Source organism: Meles meles, chromosome 2 (assembly GCF_922984935.1).
Source record: "Meles meles chromosome 2, mMelMel3.1 paternal haplotype, whole genome shotgun sequence".
Lineage (NCBI taxonomy): Eukaryota > Metazoa > Chordata > Mammalia > Carnivora > Mustelidae > Meles > Meles meles.
In genome coordinates this window covers 18,461,279-18,484,911 of record NC_060067.1, presented here as the reverse complement: position 1 = coordinate 18,484,911, position 23,633 = coordinate 18,461,279, and the positions used below count along the sequence as shown (strand labels likewise).

The 23,633-nt window shown below is 36.5% G+C and overlaps 1 protein-coding gene across 17 annotated transcripts in view; it reads left to right on the top strand.

The window, feature by feature from the left end:
• ADGRL3 (adhesion G protein-coupled receptor L3) overlaps positions 1-23,633 on the top strand; it is an 811,968-nt gene that overhangs the window by 695,870 nt on the left and 92,465 nt on the right. For all 17 annotated transcript variants that reach the window (XM_045993750.1, XM_045993732.1, XM_045993758.1 and 14 more), the window contains one exon: positions 21,077-21,286. In XM_045993750.1, the coding sequence (XP_045849706.1) occupies positions 21,077-21,286 (210 nt within the window). The remainder of the gene's footprint in view (positions 1-21,076; positions 21,287-23,633) is intronic.

The window sequence follows — 23,633 nt, the reverse complement described above, 5'->3', positions numbered from 1 at the left end:
AGGCGATAGGGTTTCCAAAGTCAGACACACAGCTAATTTGGCTGCCTCAGTGTCCTCCTGGCATGACTCTGGCTGCCATGGGTGGGGAAGGGCATGAAGGGGATTTAGATTTCAGATATATTTAGGACATAAAAATACAAAAGATATAAAAAAAAATACAAAGAGCTTATTAGCTTGTTTATAGAAACTGATGGATTAGTAACAAGAAATTATACACTTGCAAATTCTGTTCTCATCTCCCTGATGTCAATAAAAAGAGAGGAAGGATTACTCTCCAACATGTTTTCAAAAGTGAAGACTGTGGCGCAGGTTTTATCTACTCGGTGTCATTTTTCCAAATAATTTCATCCAAAATTTTCCTTGACACTTTTGGCTTTGGATATGGTATAGGCATCCCAGAGGGAGACTCAATCCCAACCCTGTTAGCACCTTACAAGTAAATTACCTTAGCTGTATTAGCATAGTTTACATTTTGGTCTTTAAAGGACCACATACCCTATTTGGTCAGAGCATTACAAATTGATGTAGTTTAGCAAGACTAGCTATACTAACAAATGTTAGGTTTCAACCTGGAATGTGTTAGTGTGGCTTCTAGGATTCTATTTTTCCATTTAGGGAATAAATTCAAAGTTGGAAAAGTGGACCATATTTGAAACAACAAAATATCCTTTTTTGCTGCAGGCATGGTATAGCACCCTCTCCTCGATCCATTATATAAGAATTCCGGCTATGACCATTATTACATGTCGACAAGAGACAAAATAAATGCAAATCAGTATTTCCCTGTAGCGGTCAGTCACACAGAATGGATGTCCTGGTTTTCTGTACCGTAGACGTCCGCAGTTGCCAGTCAGCTGCATTTGGATCTCACAGCATGGTTTTGGCACTTGAGAAACAGAAAACAAACAGACTGAACACCACCACTGGTCCAGAAAGAAACACACTAACCAAACTTGCATGAGACTAATTCCTAAAACAGAACACCAATCTATTTGTGCACAGTGAGAAATCCAGCCACCCGTCGGAATAGATATTTATTGTTTGCTAGTTGTCGCTTTCTAACTGCACAGGAAGATGTATGAAGGAAACGAGATAATATTGGATAGTTGGGCTTGATGAGCCTGGAAGGAGAGTGAGAGGAGTTAGCTGAATAATCTCACTGCTGTTGCCAATTAGCCATGGTACCCTGATGTGTCGGTCGTTGTTCTAGGCTCTGCCTGTACCCCGTATGCGCCGTCCTCACCGGTCATCTGTGCTTCTCTGCCGTTCACTGAGCACTTCCTTCGTTCTTTCATCAGCCTTTTTGAGTGTTGACATTGAGACCTACACGGTGATTCTGCAATACAGGGGAGGATCATCTAATAAGGTGGGGTTGGTCAGAAGGGGCTTATCAAAAGAATGTCCCATTCTGAAGGACATGCAGAATGTATTTAGGAAGGCAATGTGTGGAGAATTTGCACTGACTGCATTCTTTTCTTTTTTTAAGATTTTATTTATTTATTTGACAGAGAGAGATCACAAGTAGGCAGAGAGGCAGGCAGAGAGAGAGGAGGAAGCAGGCTCGCTGCTGATCAGAGAGCCCGATGCGGGGCTTGATCCCAGGACCCTGGGATCATGACCTGAGCTGAAGGCGGAGGCTTTAACCCACTGAGCCACCCAGGTGCCCCGAGAACTGACCGCATTCTTGCAACACTTTCTTCACTTTGCCTTGGGTATACTCCTCCGTCCTGTTTCTTTCCTTCCTGGGCCCCTGATCCCTCTTAGCTTCCCCTTCCTCCTCATCACCATGACCTCTCATTGTTGCTCTGGCCCCAAGTGTAATTAGATCTACAATAGGCATTATCTGTTCTTTGTCCCTACGTGATCTCATATAGCCGTGCGGCTCTTAGCATCTCATGATTCCCAGATTTTCTGTCTCCTTTTTTTTTTTTAAATTTTTATTTATTTGACAGAGACCACAAGTAGGCAGAGAGGCAGGCAGAGAGAGAGGAGGAAGCGGGCTCCCCGCTGAGCAGAGAACCCAATGCGGGGCTCGATCCCAGGACCCTGGGATCATGACCTGAGCCAAATGCAGAGGCTTTAACCCACTGAGCCACCCAGGTGCCCCTCTCTCCATTTTTTAACTCCAGAATCACAGACTCAACTGCTGACTGGTCATATCCTCTTAGACTTCTAATAAGTGCCTCAATTCTAGAACTACACTTCTGGTATGCTCCCACCTGACACTTCTTCCTAAAGGGCTGCTCTGCCCTTCCAGCACGCCCAAAGCCCCGCACCATTTTTGATTTGTTTCTTTTTGCTCGTACTGCACACCCAGTCCCAGGAGCATATGCTGCAAGACCCAGGATCTGACAAATTCTCAGCATCTTCATCACTACCGTCTAGGTTCTGGCCCCTGTTATCTGGCCTTCACTTTCTAGTTACAGCCCCTTAGTTGGTCTCTCTGCTTCTCTCCGTGCCCCTTCTAAGTTTATACTCAGTAGAGTTGCCAGAGGGCTGCTCTGCAACTGTGAGTCAGACCTTCTCACCAGTCTTATTCCTTCTCAAAAATCAGCTCTGTAATCCCTTTAAAATGCAAATCGGGTACTTCATATCTTTGATCCAGTTTGAACTGACTCCTTGTCTCAATAAGAGACAAGAAACGGGCCATATCTTGGCCTTTTTCACATCTTTCGATGTCCTTCCCTAGTACTCTTCCTCTAGCACACTTGGCTTCAGCTATGACAGTCCACCGTGCCTTTCCACAAACACATCCGGTATTAGACCTGAGAGTGCCCCTCCTCCTACCCCCCTCCCCGAATAGCCACCACAGCCTACGTCCTCATCCCCTTTAAGTCTCAGCTTCACTGTCACCTTCTCAAAGAGGCTCACCCTGTCCACTTTATTTAAAATTTCAGATTACCGCACCCCCACAAAATACTGTGAGGAATAAATAAGGCAAAACCGTTTCCTGACCTTGGGGAATTCATAATTTATCAAGGGAGAGAAGGGTGAAGACTGATTTTTGAATGGGATGGTAAGAGAGATTTCATAATTTTAAAGAAGAAAAATTCAACTGAGTAAGTTTGAAGATCTAATTAGCTTTATTAAGGGATTCATGAATCAGGCAGTGTCCCATCTAACAAGTAGAGGGGAACTCCGCCGATTTGTACAAATATGGAAGGTTTTTATAGGAGAGGGTAGGACAAGGAAGTAATGTATTAGCAAAACTGAGGAAAGGATTGTTTCAGTCAAGGTCATCTTCCCTTGTGGGAAATATAGGGGGTCTTGTTAGGTGGAATTACCTCATCTCTGGGGGAATGGAGAGGACCCATGTGACAGATTACCTCATTGGTGTTTATCAGAAGATTCCTGACTGGTTCGGTAAGATTTACATTTCTAAGGGAGGTTGAAACTACAATTAGGTTAGGTATTAAGCCCAATATAGGGGCTTGATACCTTTGGTGACTTGGCCTGAGTAATGCCATTTTGGGCCTATGGTTTACTTTTCAACAATAGCTAGGTCCTCTTAGGGAGGTTAAAGAAGAAAGGGGATGCTTCTACCTGAAGTGGCAATTTTGCTGGTTAACTATTTCTGACTTTGCTGTACTTGTGTTGTCTAAGGAGACATCTGATTGTCTTCTCTTTTAGACACAAAAGTAATCATTCCAGGGGTGTCTGGGTAGCTCAGTCCATTAAGCATCGGACTCTTGATTTCCGCTCAGGTCATGACCTAGAGTCCTGGGATTGAGCCCCACCTTGGACTCCACGCCGGGCAGGAAGTCTGCTTGGGATTTCTCTCTCTCCCCATCTCCCTCTGCCCCTCCCCCTGCTCAGGACCCTACACTCTCTGTCTCACAAATAAACAAATAAAACATATATTTTTCAAGTAATCATTACAGAAATTTAGGTAATTTATACTAAACTGATATAGTATTTATGGTATTTTAAAACCTTTCCATTATTGTGAATCACCTACAGTTTGATTTGTCTGTTGTTCAGCAAAATATTAAATACATCAAATTCAATTGTCTATGTCTTCTCTTACTAGTGATTGTTTTTGTGAACATCCTTTGTGGGAGGAGTATTTTAGTTTATAGGAGTGTAAGTTTCAAACCAAGTGATTAACATTTCTACTGTGATTTTGTAAAGCATTATAACAAATGCTTTAGAAAAGAGTTGACAGTTTATATCTCTTTCCTCTACTCAAATTGTAATTCTTTGGGAGATAATTAAAAAATAATAATAATAACTTTCTCCTGTTAGTTCAACGTGACATTGATTTTTTTTTTTTTTTTTTAAGATTTATTTGTTTATTTGAGAGAGCATGAGCAGGGGAAGGCTGAGGGCTTATCCTTTCTGACTGACTCACCCAGGTGCCCCTTTATTATTTTTAGATGGCTTCACTTCCCTTAGTTTGATGCTTGCATCTCTCCCTTTCTGTGTTTTTTTTTTCTTAATTTAATTTATCTTATTGTCCCCACCCCAAATTCACTCCAGTCCAGGTATAAACATTGATTTTGCTGTTTGAAATCATTGTGTTTATTTCTTTATTTAGTATTGATTCCAGACAGTGACAATTTAGAAAATTTTAATGTCATACCATAGATTCTGTGTGTCAAATATTTTATAGCTAAACTTTTTCTAGGCTGGACGAAAATAAGTAGTTTCATGTTGCCAGATTCTGCAGTTGCTCATGAAGGAAAGTACTTATTTTTGAAAAATAATATTTTTTATTCTTTAAATTCCAAAAAGTCATTTTGAGTTTAAGCAATGATTTTATTAATAAAAAATAAAATGTTTAGTGTATGATGCCTAAGGTTATACACTTCCATTGTCAAATTTTTATGCTTATTATTTTTTAAATTTTACCATATATAGCGTGTTGGGATTGAGGGAGAGCTAGAGATTAAAAATTGTAACTAGCGTATAGTACTTTAAGTACTTATTTAGGGAAAGATAGTAGAAACTGGCAAATTGAATACCCTCCTAATATGGAATATTTTACAAAAAGAAAATGGTTCCAAAAATGGTCAAGCATGTAAGATTTTGTTAAAACCAGGGGGATTCTGATGTGTCTGAGGAACTTCAAGAACAGTATGGTTGGAGTGGAAAGCATTAGAGAGAAAGTGCATTCGTGGAAAAGTCAAAGGGGTCTAGATTGGAAGGACCGTAGGCCATCAGAATGACTTTGGGTGTGGGTTTTACTCAAAGTACAGTGGAAAGCCATAGCAGAGCTTTGAGCATGTGCTACATATGTAATATATTAAGTGTTGTACATCTACCAGTTTGAAATAGATTTATTAAGAGGGAAACTTCAGCCATGCCTAGGCCCTAAATGATATGTATACTTCTTTAAGTGTAGATCCGTTTTTATACTGAGAAATATATATTTTGCAAGATAGCTTATCTTTATGTCTCTTTTAGTTCCTCTGAATTCTAAGTTATTTGAAATCAGTTACTGTGTTTATTCTGGAGTTCAGCATACCTAGATCTAAGCCTATAACAAGTTGTGATTTTCTAGAGTTGGTTACATTTTTGTCCAGGCTACCAAGAAGCAACATACCTCTTTTGGTTAATAAAAGAATGATAACACTACCTTCCTCACTGATCCACACCCCTCCCCCTGTATTAAAAGGTTGCAAACACACAACTTTTAATTTCCTAAGTCAGAGAGAATATTTCCTATTTCATATTACTTGTGAGCACTAAGCTGAGGAGATATTTCAAAATATGAGTGAGTGTGAAAGGAGAATTTTCTTCCCAACACCATGGCTCTTGGAGCACCACATGACCTCAACTCTAATGCTCTTTTGAATAAATAACAAGAAATGAAGAATGCTGACTCCATATCACTTCCCCCTAATCTATATTGAATCACCAGTTGCCTACAGTGTTTTATGTTTGACTTCTGATCAAGTTGCTATAATATGGGGAAATTATTATAGAAGAAGAAAGAGAAAGTTCTATCTATCTTCCCTCTCTCTCTGTACAGGACAGGGAGGAAGAGAGGAAAGGTAGCTTACCTAGGGATAGCAAGGAGGATACTTTTTTCATATGCATTTGAGAGGAATTGGCAGCTAGTTCTGGTCAGAGCTCTTAAGTTTGTGAAAGGGGAAGATATATCCCAAATTAGCTATTTATAGAGAGAAAACAGCTGAAATTATGGATCTGAAGAAAAAATAAGCCATTAAAAATTTTTAGCACTGATTTCGTCTACTTTTTACAGAACTTTTTTTTTTTAAAGATTTTATTTATTTATTTGACAGAGAGAGAGAGATCACAAGTAGGCAGAGAGGGAGGCAGAGAGGCAGGCAGAGAGAGAGGAGGAAGCAGGCTCTCTGCGGAGCAGAGAGCCCGATGCGGGGCTCAATCCCAGGACCCTGAGATCATGACCTGAGCCGAAGGCAGCGGCTTAATCCACTGAGCCACCCAGGCGCCCCTCTTTTTACAGAACTTTTATCAAAAAATTGAAAGAACAGTATAGTAAACACTCATATGTCCATTTTTCTGAATTTACATTTGAATTTTTGATACATTTGACTGTCACTTTTCTGTGTATGCGCATATGTATTTAGCTGTATTATTTGATTTTCCAAAAGTAAATTGCTAACTTTATAATATTTAATTCCTAAATCTTCCAGCAAACATGTTTTAAGAACACAGATATTCTCTCCCTACTATTAGCACACACAGGAGATTTAACATGGATTAAATGTACAGAATGTACAGAATCCATACACAAATTTTTCCAATAATTCAAATAATGTCCTTTATAGTCTTTGATTTTCCATGCAGTACCCAGCCAAGAGCCACACATTGCCTTTAGTTGCTGCATCTCTTTAGCCTTCTTTCATGTGGAAGTTTTCTTACTCATTTCTGTCTTTCATGAAAATGACATTTGTTATAGTCCAGGCCATTTGTCCTGTTAGAATATTCCACAGTTTCAACCTTTCTGATTGTTTTCTCATATTTAGATTCAAATTAAACACTTTTGGCAAGAAATCTGTGTGGGAGATACTGTATCCTTCCCACTGGATCAAGAGGCCCCTGATTGGAATATTGAACAGGACATTGAACTTTTTGTGATTAAAAGAATCTGTGGAAACATATTTGAAAACTTTTTTTTATTCATCTCATTTTTAAAATTGAAATTTGTTTAGTCTACCCTTTGTTTCTCAAATAGTTGACTGTTGTCTTTGTAATAGGTAAATCTCAGGGTCTAATTAGTAGCACAGACAGGTAGTCAGCAAAATCAGTACTTTGTGAGAACTGTCTTACCGTTGTGGTAGGGGATGCTGTGGAAACACACAGGAACGAGTCTTCACCTTGCAGGGTCAAGAAATACGCTCTAGATGAAGGCACATAACAGTTTAAGCAAAATGAAAGTGACAGGGTTAAAGGAGCATGAAATAAGACTGGGTTTTTATGGTTTTACAGTGCACTTTTTCAGTAAATTTTATGTTTTGAAGAGTATTAATAATACCCTCTGATTGTTTTTATTTCTGGGTTGTAGTGGAATTTTCAAGCAAAAAGAAACCTGTGATCTTCTCATACACAGCTTGGGTCCTTACACTTAACAATTTTTAGGTTCATTATCATCTTCAGTAAATAAGCTTGGCTAAAAATAGCAGCTGGAGATTCCTCTACAATTCTATTTGAATGATTTTGTAAGGAATAAGTAATCAAGTTTATATAGAGATTCCAAGGAGTGGAGATTAAGTGAGAACTTCACCTCTCAGAAGGGCCTGGCTTGTCCCGTAATAGTAAGAATGAATGTCATGTCTTTAATGTGTACATACAGTATCTCATTTAATCCACAACCACAACACATATTATTATCATAACTTATTTGCCCATTTATAATCTGAAGAAAGGTTGCAATAAGAACTAAAAATCAGGATACTTAGGGTCCTGATTCCAGTTCTTCAGAAAATTACTTCTTGTTCTCAGGCAAATCATTAGAATACCCAGTTCTTATTATTAAATCAGCAAAATAAGACTAATAATTTTTTTCTAACATCATCTCAGACTTACTTCAGGGATTGAATAACAAAATGTATTAAAATCATTTTGAGAATTATAAAGTTTTCTGAAAATATATTTTTTAAATTCACAGTCTGCTTACCTGTCCTTAAAGCCCTTGACCTCTTGGTTCTGGGGGTAGTTAACTATTAAGGCCCAAATATTTAATTTTGTTTCTAATAAAGTATAGTGATTTTTATCTACTTCTATACAGCTAAGTTTTCCCTAAAAAGGAGAAGAGTTCAGGTTAGAGCTTTGTCTTACTTTCTGAAGTGACAGAGATTTTTCCCACAATGAAATTGCCAAAATAATAGATTGACTGCAAGATGTTATCATACCTACATGTAGTTTTACAGCCCTTCAAAATGTTGGTTATGAGAACATTAAATTCCTGCAATATCAGCACTACCCAATTCAATTTTAAGTACAATCATATATCAACACTAATACAATCAATACATAACTTTTTTATTGACTGCATTTCTTCTTCATTAGTGAGAGTCATTCTTAGCATTGACTAACTGAAGGAATGATTTTTTTTCCATTAATTTAAATATAATAGCTCTACTTACCCAATTTACCCATGCTTCAGAAAGTGTTATCAACCAACTAAACAAAAGAAAACAAGCATGAAACCTTTTCCATCTGAATGTTCTAAAAATATCCTTAATTGCTCATACTGTTCTTAATAAGAGCTAGTTGATATGTTGACTAACTGTACTTACTCCGGATCACAAAATTTGAGTGTGTGTGGTTTTTTGCTTTTTCTTGCTTTTGTTTTTGTTTTTGTTTTTGTTTTTGTTTTAACATCGAGGCTATTTAGTGATTCTTTTTTTCCTAGACTGTTTTATTCCATTGTGTAGTAAATTGATAAGCCTAAAGAGCTACTGCATTCTTGAGGAATTAGGCTAGATTTTCCGAATAGTTATTTATATAACTTTCTAAGGTAGCGCACAAAGCCTACTTGTATAAATAAGATTTTAAAAGCATTTGAACAGAAATATGGCTGAACTAAACCATTTTCCTGTCTCTGCAATTCAAAGGATTGCCAGTTTACTGTGTGTATCCTTACAGTGTCAGCATCACTATTTAAAAGTTTTCTCTGGTTGGTTGTTTGCTGATTTAAATAACCAATTCATAGAGCTTATATGATGTTAATTTTATAAAATTTAATGTTAGCTCAAGTTATTTTCTCTAGACATGTGAGGTAATTGTACCCACGGTTATTATCTGGAAGACCCCTATTCTGTTTAAAATGCAATAAATTTATTCATGAAAATGGAAAAAAGAGAGCCCACTAACCATCCCCTTTTTCTTTTTCCTGAAATTGCTTTTGTTAAGAAAATCAAAGGAAATGGAATAATGAAATGAAAATGAGATATGCGTATGCATGTGTGTGTGTGTATGTGTCTGTTTATATTTACATTCTGTTTTATTTAGTACCTGAAGCAGAATAGGCATCCAGTGAAAATTCTTAGAATGAATCTACCAGACTTTTGCTAGATATTTTGGGCTAGGTGCAATTTCTAGTTTTATGGTTTTGATGATCTAGTTATACAAAATTATTTTCTCTTTTCAATCTATGTTAATTTGTTCCTATTTTAAATCTTTCGTTATTGTGGAAATTTTATCTTTGCTTCCATGACAAAGGAAATTACTCTATGAGAATAATATGTTATATATTTTCCTTTTATATGTGTATATATATAAAATATATATTATATATATTAAATATTTGGGCATATATCTATATATGATATATATATAGAAAGAGAATAATATATATTATTCTCATAGAGTAATTTCCTTGTATATATATACACATATATATGTATATGATATATGATATCTATCGATATATATATATAGAGAGAGAGATAGATATAAACATATCTGGGTGATTCAAGCCTGGCAGTTCCAATATTTCATTTCACTAAACTTCAGCTTTGCTACACCTTTCCAAATCACCTAACCCCTTTAAGAAGAACTTTCAAAAAGTGTATGCAGGGGCGCCTGGGTGGCTCAGTGGTTTAAGCTGCTGCCTTCAGCTCAGGTCATGATCTCGGGGTCCTGGGATCGAGTCCCGCGTCGGGCTCTCTGCTTGGCGGGGAGCCTGCTTCCTCCTCTTTCTCTCTCTCTCTCTCTCTGCCTGCCTCTCTCCCTACTTGTGATCTCTATCTGTCAAATAAATAAATAAAATCTTTAAAAAAAAAAAAAAGTGTATGCATATGCGTGTGTGTGTGTGTGTGTGTGTGTGTGTGTTTTAACGGAAATAATCTTAGGAGAAGTTAGCCATTTTGTATGAGATTGAGGAATTTTTCTGAATAATTGCCGGCAAACTTTGTTTTAATAAAACTGCTGGATGTAATCATTAGAGTCAAAGGATATTAAGAAATTTTTACCCAGGCAAGCCTTGTTCTGTCCATTTCTAAGGAGCTTAGTGTAATTGATTCATAAAAGGAGACACAGGAAGAATGTGTGGTTCTCTCTACTGTTGGGGAGGTTGTGAAGAACATAGACTATTTGGCTACAAGTAAAGTGATCAACTTTTTAGAGAGCTTACTGAAAAACAGCACTACCAGATCAAAAATATACTTAATATTTAATAAGTAATGACATGCATATGTATTATTACTACTTAACTGTGACAATTAGTAGTGCTTAATACTAATTAATAGTAGGGCTATTGTGTGAAAACTCTAAAAATATTTTCTAAATGTGTCTTTCTGTCCTCTAATACTGCAAATTTTTTACTAGATATTTAATTTAGGAGCTATATCATTGCATATTTTTAAGATATATAAATGTGAGACCTCAAAAAGTATAATAATTAAACAAATATGATTCATATTTAATAGAAATAGCTATGACATGTTTCTTTCTGTCTTTTTCTAATCTTTTGTAGAGAATTAAAAGTAATCAAAAGTAAAATTCTCTTTGCCCTTTGGTTCTGCTCTTACAAAGCCCACATTACATAGATTCCTAGTGTTAATCCAATGTAATGACTTCAAACGAAATATCTTCTCAACAAAAATGTTGAGCTGAGGGGTGCCTGGCTGGCTGAATTGGTAGAGCATGCAACTCTTGATCTCTTGGTTGTGAGTTCAAGCCCCACGCTGGGTGTAGAGATTACATAAAAATAAAACCTTAAAAAAATGTTGAGCATAGAATACAAAGGATCTTACTTAATGGCATCACCTAATGGGTTCTTAGACTTGCAGGAATTAGTTCCCATCTCTCCAAATATGTCCCTCCACTTGGTATCTAGAGGCTTCACAGGTAGACTAGCTGTTCATTAGTCAGCTCCTTCGCATCTGTGAATTCATCATATAGGCTGTCCGTGTCCAAAATATTCATCATTTTTAAACATTTCCAAGCACACTGGTTGTTAGCATAAGGTAAAACACTATCAAAGATAATGGTTTTAAAGCACTGAGGTAATTTCACTTTATGATTTCAAGATTGGATTCCAAATAAGTTACCGTTTTAATCAAGGAGTGAGAAAGTCCTATTTAACTTGATTGCCCTTCAGTGGTGACATTTTCTCTGAAAATAGTCTTAAATCCCCCCAGAATAAGTCATGGTTTTTTTCTGTATGAGATTTTGGCCTAATCCACACAGAACTTCATGCAACTCAGATGAAATCAGTTTACCTTTTCTAGATTCCTTATAGCTTTTTCAGAGTTCATCAGTTTTGGAGAAATAACATAAAAATTTGTTTTTTCTTCATTCTCATCTGTCACATATTTCAAAATTAGGGAAAGACATTCTTTTTATCCCACACTTTGAAAATAAAATTTTATAGAAGACCTGTATTCTAGCATCTCTATGGCCAGGAGCAGTGATATCTATCTTGTAAGACATGTCTCAGGAGACTGTCTCCTTACCTTTAGAAACTTATTTTAAAAATGCACATTTTGAGGAAACTGAAAAGTGACCCAAAAGTTTCATTATAAAACTTCATTATCACAGGCGAGCAAACTACGTCTCCTTTTAACTGCCTTGTGTACAAGGTATACAGGACATTTAGTAGGCAAGAACTGTTTTTTTTTTTTTTTTTTCTTTTCTTTTCTAAAATCTTATAGGCTGAAAGGAATTTCCCAAAATTTACATTTGCACTGTTTGTTGAATATGCATATAGGAAAGTAACTTTCCTTAGGTACATAGAGATATTAAGAAAACAAAACAACAATGAATGTTTATTCTTATGGTATATGTCAGTGCCTTTAATGACTGTTAATTTCAACTGAGTAATGATGTCTTTTCTGAGGCAGGTGGAATGGGAGGGGGAGATTTTTAAAAAATCTTTTGATTTTATAAAAACTTACCTGTCTCTTTCCAAACTTGTGAGATTCAGCCTCCTTAGGCACATTCATAAATGTTCTCTTTCCTGTGTCTGTGTGGTCCCAAATCCATTGCTGCATATGGTTCAGAATGCCCTGCCTTGGTTACCTCTCTAATCTGGCTTTATGTATTCTTCCATGTGTCTTTATTACGCTGTCTTTTTGGGTATTGGCATACTGTTATGTTATGGTCGTTCTCAGTTTCACCAATGAATTGTTAGAAACACGGTCACAATATTTACAATGTTCAAAATTGAAGTAGTGCTGTCTTGATACAAAGACAAGGTTAACCTAAAGTCATAGAGGAAGACACGATCGCAAGCACTACCACTGTCTCGCTCGGGGGGACGCAGCAATGTGGGAAGTGCAAACCACGGATGCCAACGTCACGAGTCAGGGTGAAAACAGCAAGAGTCACTCAAGAAAGCAGGTGATCAATACTGCGTCCAGTCAACACTGCAGATAGTACAGCTTCTGACCTCTGATTTTTAGGCTGTCGTACAGATTTGTGCTTTTCTTCCAAACTTCTGAAGCATGTCTGATGGCTGGAACCCTTTTATGTCTTGGGGAGGGCTTTCCAAGGATTCAAAAACATAGGACTAAAATTAGGGTCGTCCTGAGCAAACCTAGACAGTCACTCCCACCAAGCTTATCCATACTGCATACTAGTGAATCATGTGGGGGTCGATCACTTATTTTCTGTGTTTCAGTTTCTTCGTCTATAAACTAGAGATGATAATAACGTCACATCATAATGTTTTGTATGATTCGGTGTCCTAATAAAGTAAGTAAGCCCTTTCAACAGAATACGAAACCTTTAAGTGCTATTTTAGCTATTATCATCATCATTACCTTACTTAACACAGAAACACTGAGGATGGAATTTTCTGTCTGCCTGGCCTCATTCTGTACCGTTACCCCAGACACTTCTAAAATCTTCTTACTGCGCAATCATTTAATTTCCTTTAAAACAGTCTAACTGATCACTAATACATTTTTGGTTTATCAGCTTTAATCTACCCTTTATAACCTGTTACTCTGTTTAACTCTCAGCTCCAGTAAGCGACTTATTTCCTATATTCTCTACTATTTTCTTTTCTGTTTCCTTCTTTATGATAGCTGTAAGTTTGGCTCACTAAATATGGTGAGACTTTATTTATTTATTATTATTATTAATTTTTATTTTTAGAAAGGGAGAGAGAAAGGGAGAGGGACAGAGGGAGAGAGAGAATCTTAATCCATGCCCAGCACACAGCCCTACAGGGAAGGGGGGTTTGATCCCATAGCCCTGAGATGATGACCTGAGCCAAAATGAAGAGTCAGACACTTAACTGACTGAGCCACTCAGGCACCCCGTATTTTGTTTTTTGACTCAAAGCAAGAAACTTTCAAATAACTTAGAGTGTGCTATACTATGTTTTTGAAACCAAGGAGATGTGCTGAATAAGTTCTATTAAATCCAAAGGACAGTTCGTTATGGATCTTTTGTGTCCTCTTACTTGCTAGTGTTTCTCTCTTAGCAATTGAGAGCTGAGAATGTTTAGATTGATTTTGTTCAATGTAATACAAACTTGAATATTGTTGCTGAGTTTTTTCGTTAATTTACTGTAAAATTTCTATGAAATGCAGTTATATTGCTCTTCTCGCTGGGTTACTCAACTTTGACCTTCATCCCGTTTTATAACGGAAATCCTGATTTCCTGACTCCATTGAGCCCTTTATTTTCTCAAGCATTTGCAGAGTGAATTTTGTGTCTGATGACTTGTTTCCCAAGAGTTAGAGCTGTGCTAGGAACTGATTTACAGAGTTTATGCAACTTTTATCAGAAAATGGTCTTTTGTAATCCTATTGATTTATATGGTACATTAGTAGGAAGACAAGTGCTCATATCTTTGCAAAAAAGAAAGAAAGAAAACTTATTTTAGCTATGTTACAAATATTTCGGAGCGAGATATGTTTAAGAGGCAATTTAAATATCATGTTATTATGCTTTAACAAATCTGAACATTTAAATGTACACATTATTATGCAGAAAGTAAAACACGTTATTGATAATTACTGGCCCACAGTTAATAAGTACTGTAGGGTGATTTTCAAATAGTGTTTGGAAAATGCAACTTTCTAAAAATTAGAAATTAAATTAAAATTTCTAAAAACTTCCAAAACTAATTCATATAGTTTGTGTCCATCTGGAAACACTTATGCAGTTAAAGTGAAAACCATTTCAAAATCTGTTTCTCCATCTTGTTTGTTGATTTATCTTTTGGACAATAATGTTAGAAACATCAGGATTTCCACAGAAGGTCTTAGTGTATTCAGATTGAATTATTTTAAAATCATAAGACAAAAATCACATTTCCCTTTTCTGTAAATTTGGGTATTAAATGTACCTACTTGTATATTTGGTTATTTTACATTGACAGAGTAGCTTTCACAAAACATCATTGTCTAAGGCATTTTTCTTTCCCAAATGTGACACTCACCCTGTTGTGGTATTTGAGTTACTCAGCAAGCTATCCATAGTGATAGGACAAAGCAAATTCACACAGACAAATGTAAAAGGGAAAATCAGAAATTTTCCACAGGTTTTACAAAACATTTGGCATTTCCAGTATGAATAGAAACCTCCTGGAAAGCCTGAAAAACAAGTATTGTTTTAATAAAAATGTCTTTGTAGAGAGGATAGAATCATTCCATTTCCCAAAAATATCTTATTTCTGGAATATCATTCTGGGAATCACTCTGTCTTTCTGCCTGAAAATTTTCTCTCCTGCCTCACCATCTTCTCTTTAGAAGTTAATCTCCTTGAAGGTTTTGATTTTTTGTATTTAAAAAATTTTTTTATGAGTTTGTAAACATTCTTTCCAACAAATTATACTCGTCTATGAATGGTACAGACTCTGGGGGAAATATTAGGTGTGTATCTTATGTTGCTACTTTATCTTTTCGTTATAACTTGAAGAAGAATATAAAGGTGAAATTGATCCCCTTTGTCTTTTATCATTCGAAAGTCATAAACACATTTGTATAGTAATGAATGTAGAATTCAAATTCTAAGTTAAAAATCTTCTCCCTTTGGGGGCGCCTGCGTGGCTCAGTGGGTAGGCCGCTGCCTTCGGCTCGGGTCATGGTCTCAGGGTCCTGGGATCGAGTCCCACATCGGGCTCTCTGCTCAGTGGGAGGCCTGCTTCCCTCTCTCTCTCTCTACCTGCCTCTCTGTCTACTTGTGATCTCTCTCTGTCAAATAAATAGATAAAATAAAATCTTTAAAAAAAAAAAAATCTTCTCCCTTTGAATGATGTGGGAATTTTGTGACCTTAATTCATCAGTAACACACATATTATTAATAACATAAACTAAATTGACAATGTTACAAAGTGAATTTAGGTAATTCATCAGTTGGTTGGAATAATGTTTTGTGTCCTTAATTAACATAACATTAACATTTATTTTTGTTACAGTTCTTATTTTTCTGATCCATCCCTTATCATTCGTACAGACTTTTGATTATTTATATGAAAGTTGCTGCCAAACAAGAAAATAATCAAGACTGTTTTCAGGTTTTTCCTTAAGATTTTATTTATTTATTTGACAGAGAGAGAGAGCACAATGGGGAGGGGCCAAAGGAGAGGTAGAAACAGACCACTCGCTGAGCAAGGAACCCAACATGGGGCTCCATCCCAGGACCCCGAGATCATGACCTGACCAAAGGCAGATGTTTAACCAACTGAGCCACCCAAGCACCCCTGTTTTCAGATTATAAGAAACGTTGACCTTGTGTAAGAATTATGTAAAAGATCCCACATTTCTCAAACAAACAAAAAAGAGCATAGACTTTCTCACTTTCATATATGTTATCTTTCTTTTTTTGCTTTCATATGTATTATTTTAATTATCACAAGATCTGAAGCCTTATTTTATCTCTGTGTGTATGAGGCTTTTGATATTCAAAAGGTTAAGTAGCTTATGCAAGATAACAATTGTGACATTGGACTGATAAGGTTAAATCCATGCCTTCAGGGCGCCTGGGTGGCTCAGTGGGTTGAGGCCTCTGCCTTCGGCTCGGGTCATGGTCTCAGGGTCCTGGGATCGAGCCCCCCGTCGGGCTCTCTGCTCTGCAGGGAGCCTGCTTCCTCCTCTCTCTCTGCCTGCCTCTCTGCCTAGTTGTGGTTTCTCTCTGTCAAATAAATAAAATATTAAAAAAAAAAAAAAAAAAAAAAAAACAGACTCTGTAATTGACTCCTACAGTCTTCCTCCAAGCATAGTTTGGTCTCCATTGTCGTAGTTGCTTAGTACCTTGACATTTCAACGTATCTTAAGATATTATGATGTTACAACCTTCTTATTCTCCAACTCTAATTTTATCTTTTACTTAAGATTTTAGAGCAGGTAGTTTAAGAACCCAAGAGTCCCCAAAATTGTGTAATGGACAGCATGCTATAACTTTTAGTTTATAATTTAAATCCATTCGAGAAGGTAGGGATAATTTAAGAGAGATTCCTTTATTTAGCCAACACGTTAATTGTGCATCCACTCTGGTAGACAGTTTTATAGGACCTGCAGATACATTGGCGATCAGAAGAGATAAAATAACTCATTCTCTTGGAATGTATTTCCTAGTTGGGGATACAGACAATCAACAAGTAATATTAACAAAATTATATATAGAGTAGACAAGTACTGATGAGAAAAATAATGCAGGGAAAGTAACAGGAAAAAAAAAAAGAATAGGGAAAAGGTGTTTGAAATTTTAAATTACCTCTGTGAAAAGGTGACATTTGAATGAGGGACTGAAGGAAGGTAGCAGGTAAGCCATGCAGCTATCTTTTGGAAGAATATTCCAGGCCAAAGGAACATCGAAGACAAATCCTTTGAGACTGGAACATCTTTGGCATATTCAAAGAATGGAGCAGGCCAACTAGGTGGGATGAACTGAATGAAGGGGAGAATAAGAAATGATGTCACAGATATGCAGAAGTTATAATGCCTTGTAGACCCTTCAAAGATTTTGGTTTTTACTTTCTTTTTCTTTTTTTATTAACATATAATATATTATTTGTTTCAGGGTTACAGATCTGTGATTCATCACTCTTATGTAATACCCAGTGCTAGTTAAAACACATACCCTCCTTAGTGTCCATCACCCAGCAACCCTATCCACCCTCCCCCATCACCTCAATCAACCCTCAGTTTGTTTCCCAAGATTAATAGTCTCTTAGGGTTTGTCTCCCTCTCTGGTTTCCTCTTGTTTCTTTTTTCCTGTCTTCCTCTATGATCCTAAGTCAATCAGAGAAAGACAATTACCATATTATCTCAGTGATGTGTAGAATTTAAAAAACAAGGCAGAGGATCATAGGGGAAGAGTGTTTTTTTACTTTCTTTGAAGTGGAAAACATTGGACGTCTTTCCTCAATGAGTCATATATAAAAAGAATTTATTTCTCTATCTTGTTGAACATAGAGGGACAGGGGACGAGGGTCAAAGTGGGAAGATCAGTTAGGAGGCTATTTAAAAAAGGGGCGGCTCCAACCAATTCGGTGTAGTTGAGGTGATGAGCAGCTGCCAGATTTAGAAGGCAGGGCCTCCAAGATTTCCTGATAGATTTTGGTATAACATAAGAATCAATATGACTCCTAAGTTTGGGGCAAGAATACTTCAAAGAATGAAGTCTTTGTTTACTGAAATGGGAAAACAGAGGGAAGAGAAGTTTTTGGGGGTGGTGGAGAGAGAAACAGGGTATGATGAGGGGCTCAATTTTGGACATGTAATATTTGATAACTTTTTAAACATCCAGTGGAGATTAAATGGATGCAAAGCTCTACTGACATAGAGAATTCAGCTCTAAGACTAAGTTCTAGGCAGAGGGCATTAGTACCATCACTCAAAAGCAAGTATTTCCTAGGCATTTTTTTGTGTCAAGCCCAGTACTAGGTGCTGGGATATAACATTAATAAGATATAAAATTAATAAGGCACACAGTGGTATATAGTACATATTATAGTTGATTGAGTAATATAGTACTTAGAAATGTACAACTATGGAAATAAGAATATTTATCACATTGTACAATAATACCTAAGCATTTTATTCAACTGACCATCCTCTTGAAGGCATTTGTTTGTTTGGTTGGGTTTTGTTTTTTGTTTTTTGCTTTTGTTTTTGTTTTTTTCATGGCTTGGACTCCTGGAAGTTCTGTTACGGCGCACTGTTATAAAGAGGGCTATTCTCAAAGCTCTTATTGGCATTTAATATTTGTTGTTCTTTTTCTTTCATCTTATTTATGAAATGTAAGTGGTGAGTTGTATTTGAAGGGTGCCGCTATCTCAGGATAGTATACACAAGGTGGTTGGTGTTGATGTTTTCTGAGCTAGACAGTAATACCTGAAAAGTGAATTAATCACTAGACTTTTTTGTTCTGTCTTTGAGTGTAATGTACTGATGTTTTGACATCTGGTATTCTTCTCTTAATGACTCTGCATGGGGTTTTTGAAGGACTTATGAAGGTACTGACTAAAAGTAAATACATTTCTAATAATGTAACTACCCAGACAAAGGCAGGAGTTTTTTGGTTTCTTCATTCTTTTCTTTTCTCTCTCTCTCTCCCTCTTTTTTTTTTTTTTTTTTGTTAGTGTTTTAGGTCTTTAGGATACATTTGAGAATGTATTATACCTGCCATTTTTCCCATTACAGAAGACTGCTGTGCTGAACATTGGTGCTTGATACTCAATCACAGCATCTTTCCTTTGAGTCAAAGAAAAGAGCAAATAGCCCTCTGTTCAGGGAGCTAGGTAGCACTAACCACTCTCCACTCTCAAACAGTAAAAGTAATTTAAGCTATCTGAGACCCAACACTACTTAGTAGTGTCCCCTGGAGAACAAAGCAGTTATAGCAAAATTTCATGTAGTTTTCTTTCATGATTTGAGCTCCTTCCGGGAAATATATCTAGAGTTATGCAGGAATATTTCAGAACTGTTTCACTGACAGTGTTCTAGCAGAGTTCTTTATCAAATAACTGTGAAGTCTTATCTGGTGACCTGAGAAGAGCTGTGATTTAGGTTATAGCCTAGTGCCTGGCTTGGGAGAATTTCCATATTCAAAGTAATCTTTGTATGAGGTTTGTATATAACAGAAAAGTATGAAGTTTGAATAAAAACAAACAACACCAGAAAACCTGGTTATTTAGTAGTTTTGAAGGGACCTAGCAGTGTGGAAGACAACTACATGTAATGACTTCAATCTTAAAATAAAAATCGGTGTTATGATCTACACAGTTGAAAAAGATGTCAATTAGAAACGTATTGTTTTGTTTTCAACAAAAAATTCCCCATGCTGATACCACACTTTAACTACTTCAGTATATATCCATAAATATCAATGTAATTTTTTTTTTTAATTTTGTATAAGTAGCATTATACCGGATAGATTCTTTTGTCACTTACATTTTAATTTTTTTTATTTTTTAAGGATTTTAGTTTTTTAATTTATTTGACAGAAAGAGGCAGGCAGAGAGCCCAATGCAGGGCTTAGGTTATGAGAAGTATCCATGTTTGTGTCCAGAACGCTGATTTTCTATTACTCTTCAAAATATCATGTCTATAAATCAACTCTTTAATTGTTCCCCTACTTATGGAAATTGGGTCTTCAGGCCTTTTTAAGCAACTACAAAGAAAAGAAGCATTGATGGTCATAGACAGTTTCTCAACTCTGCTCCAACATCTTGGCATACTGATATGTCAGGCCACCCTAAATTCTAATGCTTCACAGAAGTGGGTTTGGGGAGACAAACTACCATGGAGAGGGAATAGAGCTTGGAATCTTAGAAGAAGGACAGAAATGAGATAGTACACAGAACAAGGAACAATAAAGGAATGGATCCCACAGGACTATTTTAATAGAACCCCCCCCCGCCACCTCAAAATGTAGTTTTAGTACAGAAGCTTTTTATGAATTTCTTCTTTTTCTTAGCCCTGTTTTATGCTGCTATTGGGGATAGTAATACTGAATGCTTATTTTCCATCTGTATATAACAGGCTCTTTTCATGCAAAACCTTTAAGGATCAAACTTCTTGATCTCCTTAAGCCATTCAATATGAATATAAATCCAGTGAATATCCTCATTCTTTTAGATCTTCCACTCAATAAATGGTATGTGCATGTGGCTGTTCAGCAGAATTAACTGGGAATCTTTACAAAAATGCATACTTTTATGAACTCAAACTTGGAAATCTTGATAAAGAGCTTAAATGACAGAAGAATTGTACTTTTTTTATTAAAAAGTCCCTTGGTGATTTAGAAAGCATTTCAGTTGAAACACCACTTTCCTAAGTGTATAACTTAGTTTTTTAAATAGCTATTCCCTAGTGGGGGTGTTAAAAAAAAAAAAAAAAAAACCCTTACAAAAGTGATATGAGTTGAAAAAATACAGCTTTTCCCTGAAATCATAGGCCAGAATTATGTTGACTTGCTTCAACTATTTGTATCCTGAAAATACATGTAACCAAGAGAAGTGCAAACGCTGTTGTCATCCCTAATATCAAACCGATCAACACCTCACAAAGAATATTAAATGCTTTACCTGTGGACTAGAAAACCCAAATAATTAAGTTATCTTATTCACTGTGTGTGCTTAGTACATTATGAAACCATGCATCGTGAATCCAGGTCCTCGCAAGACTTCCTAAGTTGTTATGCATAATTGCAACTTACGGCTTTTCTGTTGTCTTTCCAGCACAGTGATGCGGTCCATGACCTTCTTCTGGATGTGATCACGTGGGTTGGAATTTTGCTGTCTCTTGTTTGTCTCCTGATTTGCATCTTCACATTTTGCTTTTTCCGCGGGCTCCAGAGTGACCGCAATACCATCCACAAGAACCTCTGCATCAGCCTTTTTGTAGCTGAACTTCTCTTCCTGATCGGGATCAACCGAACTGACCAACCCGTAAGCAACCTACACTGATATTAGGAAAGAATGTCTCCATTTTCCAGCTTTCTAGTACTCAAAATATTCTCGTTTGAATGGAACCTCTCTTCCAGTTGTCTACAATAGTTACAAATTTTCAGATCTGGTTCAGTGCCCCCCCTCCTTTTTTTACTCCATTGTTGTAAAGAAGCAACAAATGTTAGGACGTATGCCTGTACATTTCTCGAGAAATTCTGTTCATAACCTTGCCTTTCTCAAGAATTATTTCTCCTCATCAGTTTGTGTGTGTGTGTTTTTGTTTTGTTTCACTTCTTTATGTTTTAAGATTTTATTTATTTATTTGAGAGAGAGAGCAGCAGAGGGAGTGGGAGTAGCAGGCTTCCCACTGAGCAGGGAACCCAATGTAGGGCTCTATTGAAGAAGCCTGCGGATCATGACTGAGCCAAAGGCAGATGCTTAACCAACTGAGCCACCCAGGTGTCCCATGTTTTGCTTTGTTCTTATCAGAGTAGAATATGGGGGGAAATTTCAGTAAAATCATTTGGGGAATAGAAGAGTATCTTTCCTAATAGATATAATTGTTATTTTTCAAAGTTTATCACAAACTTTTTTTAAAGTTAATTTTTTTTAGTAACCTCTATACCCAAAGTGGGGCTCAAACCCACGACCCCAAAATCAAGAGTTGCAGGCTTTTCTGACTTAGCAAGGTAGGAGGCCCTATCATATACTTTAAAACAAAACAAAACAAGCTTATATCATATTTAAAACTTCGTGTCTAAAATGAGTTTTTCTTTTTTTTTTTTTTAATATTTTATTTATTTGACAGAGAGAAATCACAAGTAGGCAGAGAGGCAGGCAGGGAGAGAGGAGGAAGCAGGCTCCCTGCGGAGCAGAGAGCCCGATGCGGGGCTCGATCCCAGGACCCTGGGATCATGACCTGAGCCGAAGGCAGAGGCTTAATCCACTGAGCCACCCAGGCGCCCCTAAAATGAGTTTTTCTAATTGACATATTTAGAAAATAGTTCAGACTATAGGACATTTCAGAATTTATGAACTCTTCCCAAATTTTGTTTGACACATTGTATTTGCACAAGTTCTATTGACATCTTTAATGTCTTTGTTACTTTATTATGTACTTTATTACATAATATATATAATATATATATACATATATATACATCCATATACATAATATATATATTATAATGTACTTTATTACAAACTATATTTAGTCATGTGAGAAAATAAGGAAGAGGAGGAAAGGAAGGAAGTAGGGAAAGAAAGGAGGGGGAAAGGAGTGGCACTAGCCAACTTTTGGTAAAACCAAACAGAAAATACAAATAACAGTATCTAATTATTCAACAGACTCTATGCCTACTTACACTTTTTGTGAGGCCCATTCTATTTACTTATGATTCACAGTACATTTGGTCTCGTGATCAAAACTGTAATTGGAAAGAAAACTTATGGTTTTTAGAAGATGTGTAGGCATAATAAATAATTCATTCACTTAATGCTGTTCTCTGGTATGTGTCCATAAGTATGGAGTACTTTACAATAAAAATGCAGTTGGATTCATGTTGGTGATTACACATTCATGATTAATGGCTGTAAAGGGTACAATTATGGTGATTATACTTTTAATTGGTTATCATATACAAATGTGACAGCTTTTCCCATAAATGCATACATATGAATAAGCAATCAAAGAGTACATTTCTTTTCCCAAAAAAGTAAAGTCTTCTGATAACAAAAATTAATAGTTGAGGTTCTAACTCTAAAAAGCAAGGAATGGAAAACTATGTTATTTTCCAAGAAGAAATCATTTCATTCTCTTGTTAACCTGCAATTCAAATGTTGTGTGATTTCTTTTCATTTAGAAACCTTATTCTTTTGTTTTTTGATGTACATATGGTATGATAAACTTCACCACATGTTGTATACTGTACAAAACTAACTTCTGACAAGTAGCATAGAAAGCAAAGATTGTTGCGAAAAGTCGGAGTAGAGTGCGTCTTAGCTCAGTTTGTCTTCTTGTTCCTGGATAGGTGTCCTCTTCCTGACTCTTGGGTGGTGATTAGGCTGTCTTTTTCTCTAGCCTGCTGATACGAGACATCCTCATCTCCCTTCAATGTCATCTCTCTGACTCAATGAAACTGACCTGCCCTTTGTCTCTTTCTCAAAGATCATATACTCATCATTGAATCCATTATAATCTGATAATGTCTATAAATGTTTTGCCCTTTTCTAGTAGGAGATACAGATTTTAGTTAGAATTTCTTTCTTTCTTAAGACGTATTTATTTATTTGAGAGAGAGAAAGAGAAAGAGGGGGGCAGGTAGAGGAAGAGGGAGAGGGAAAGAGA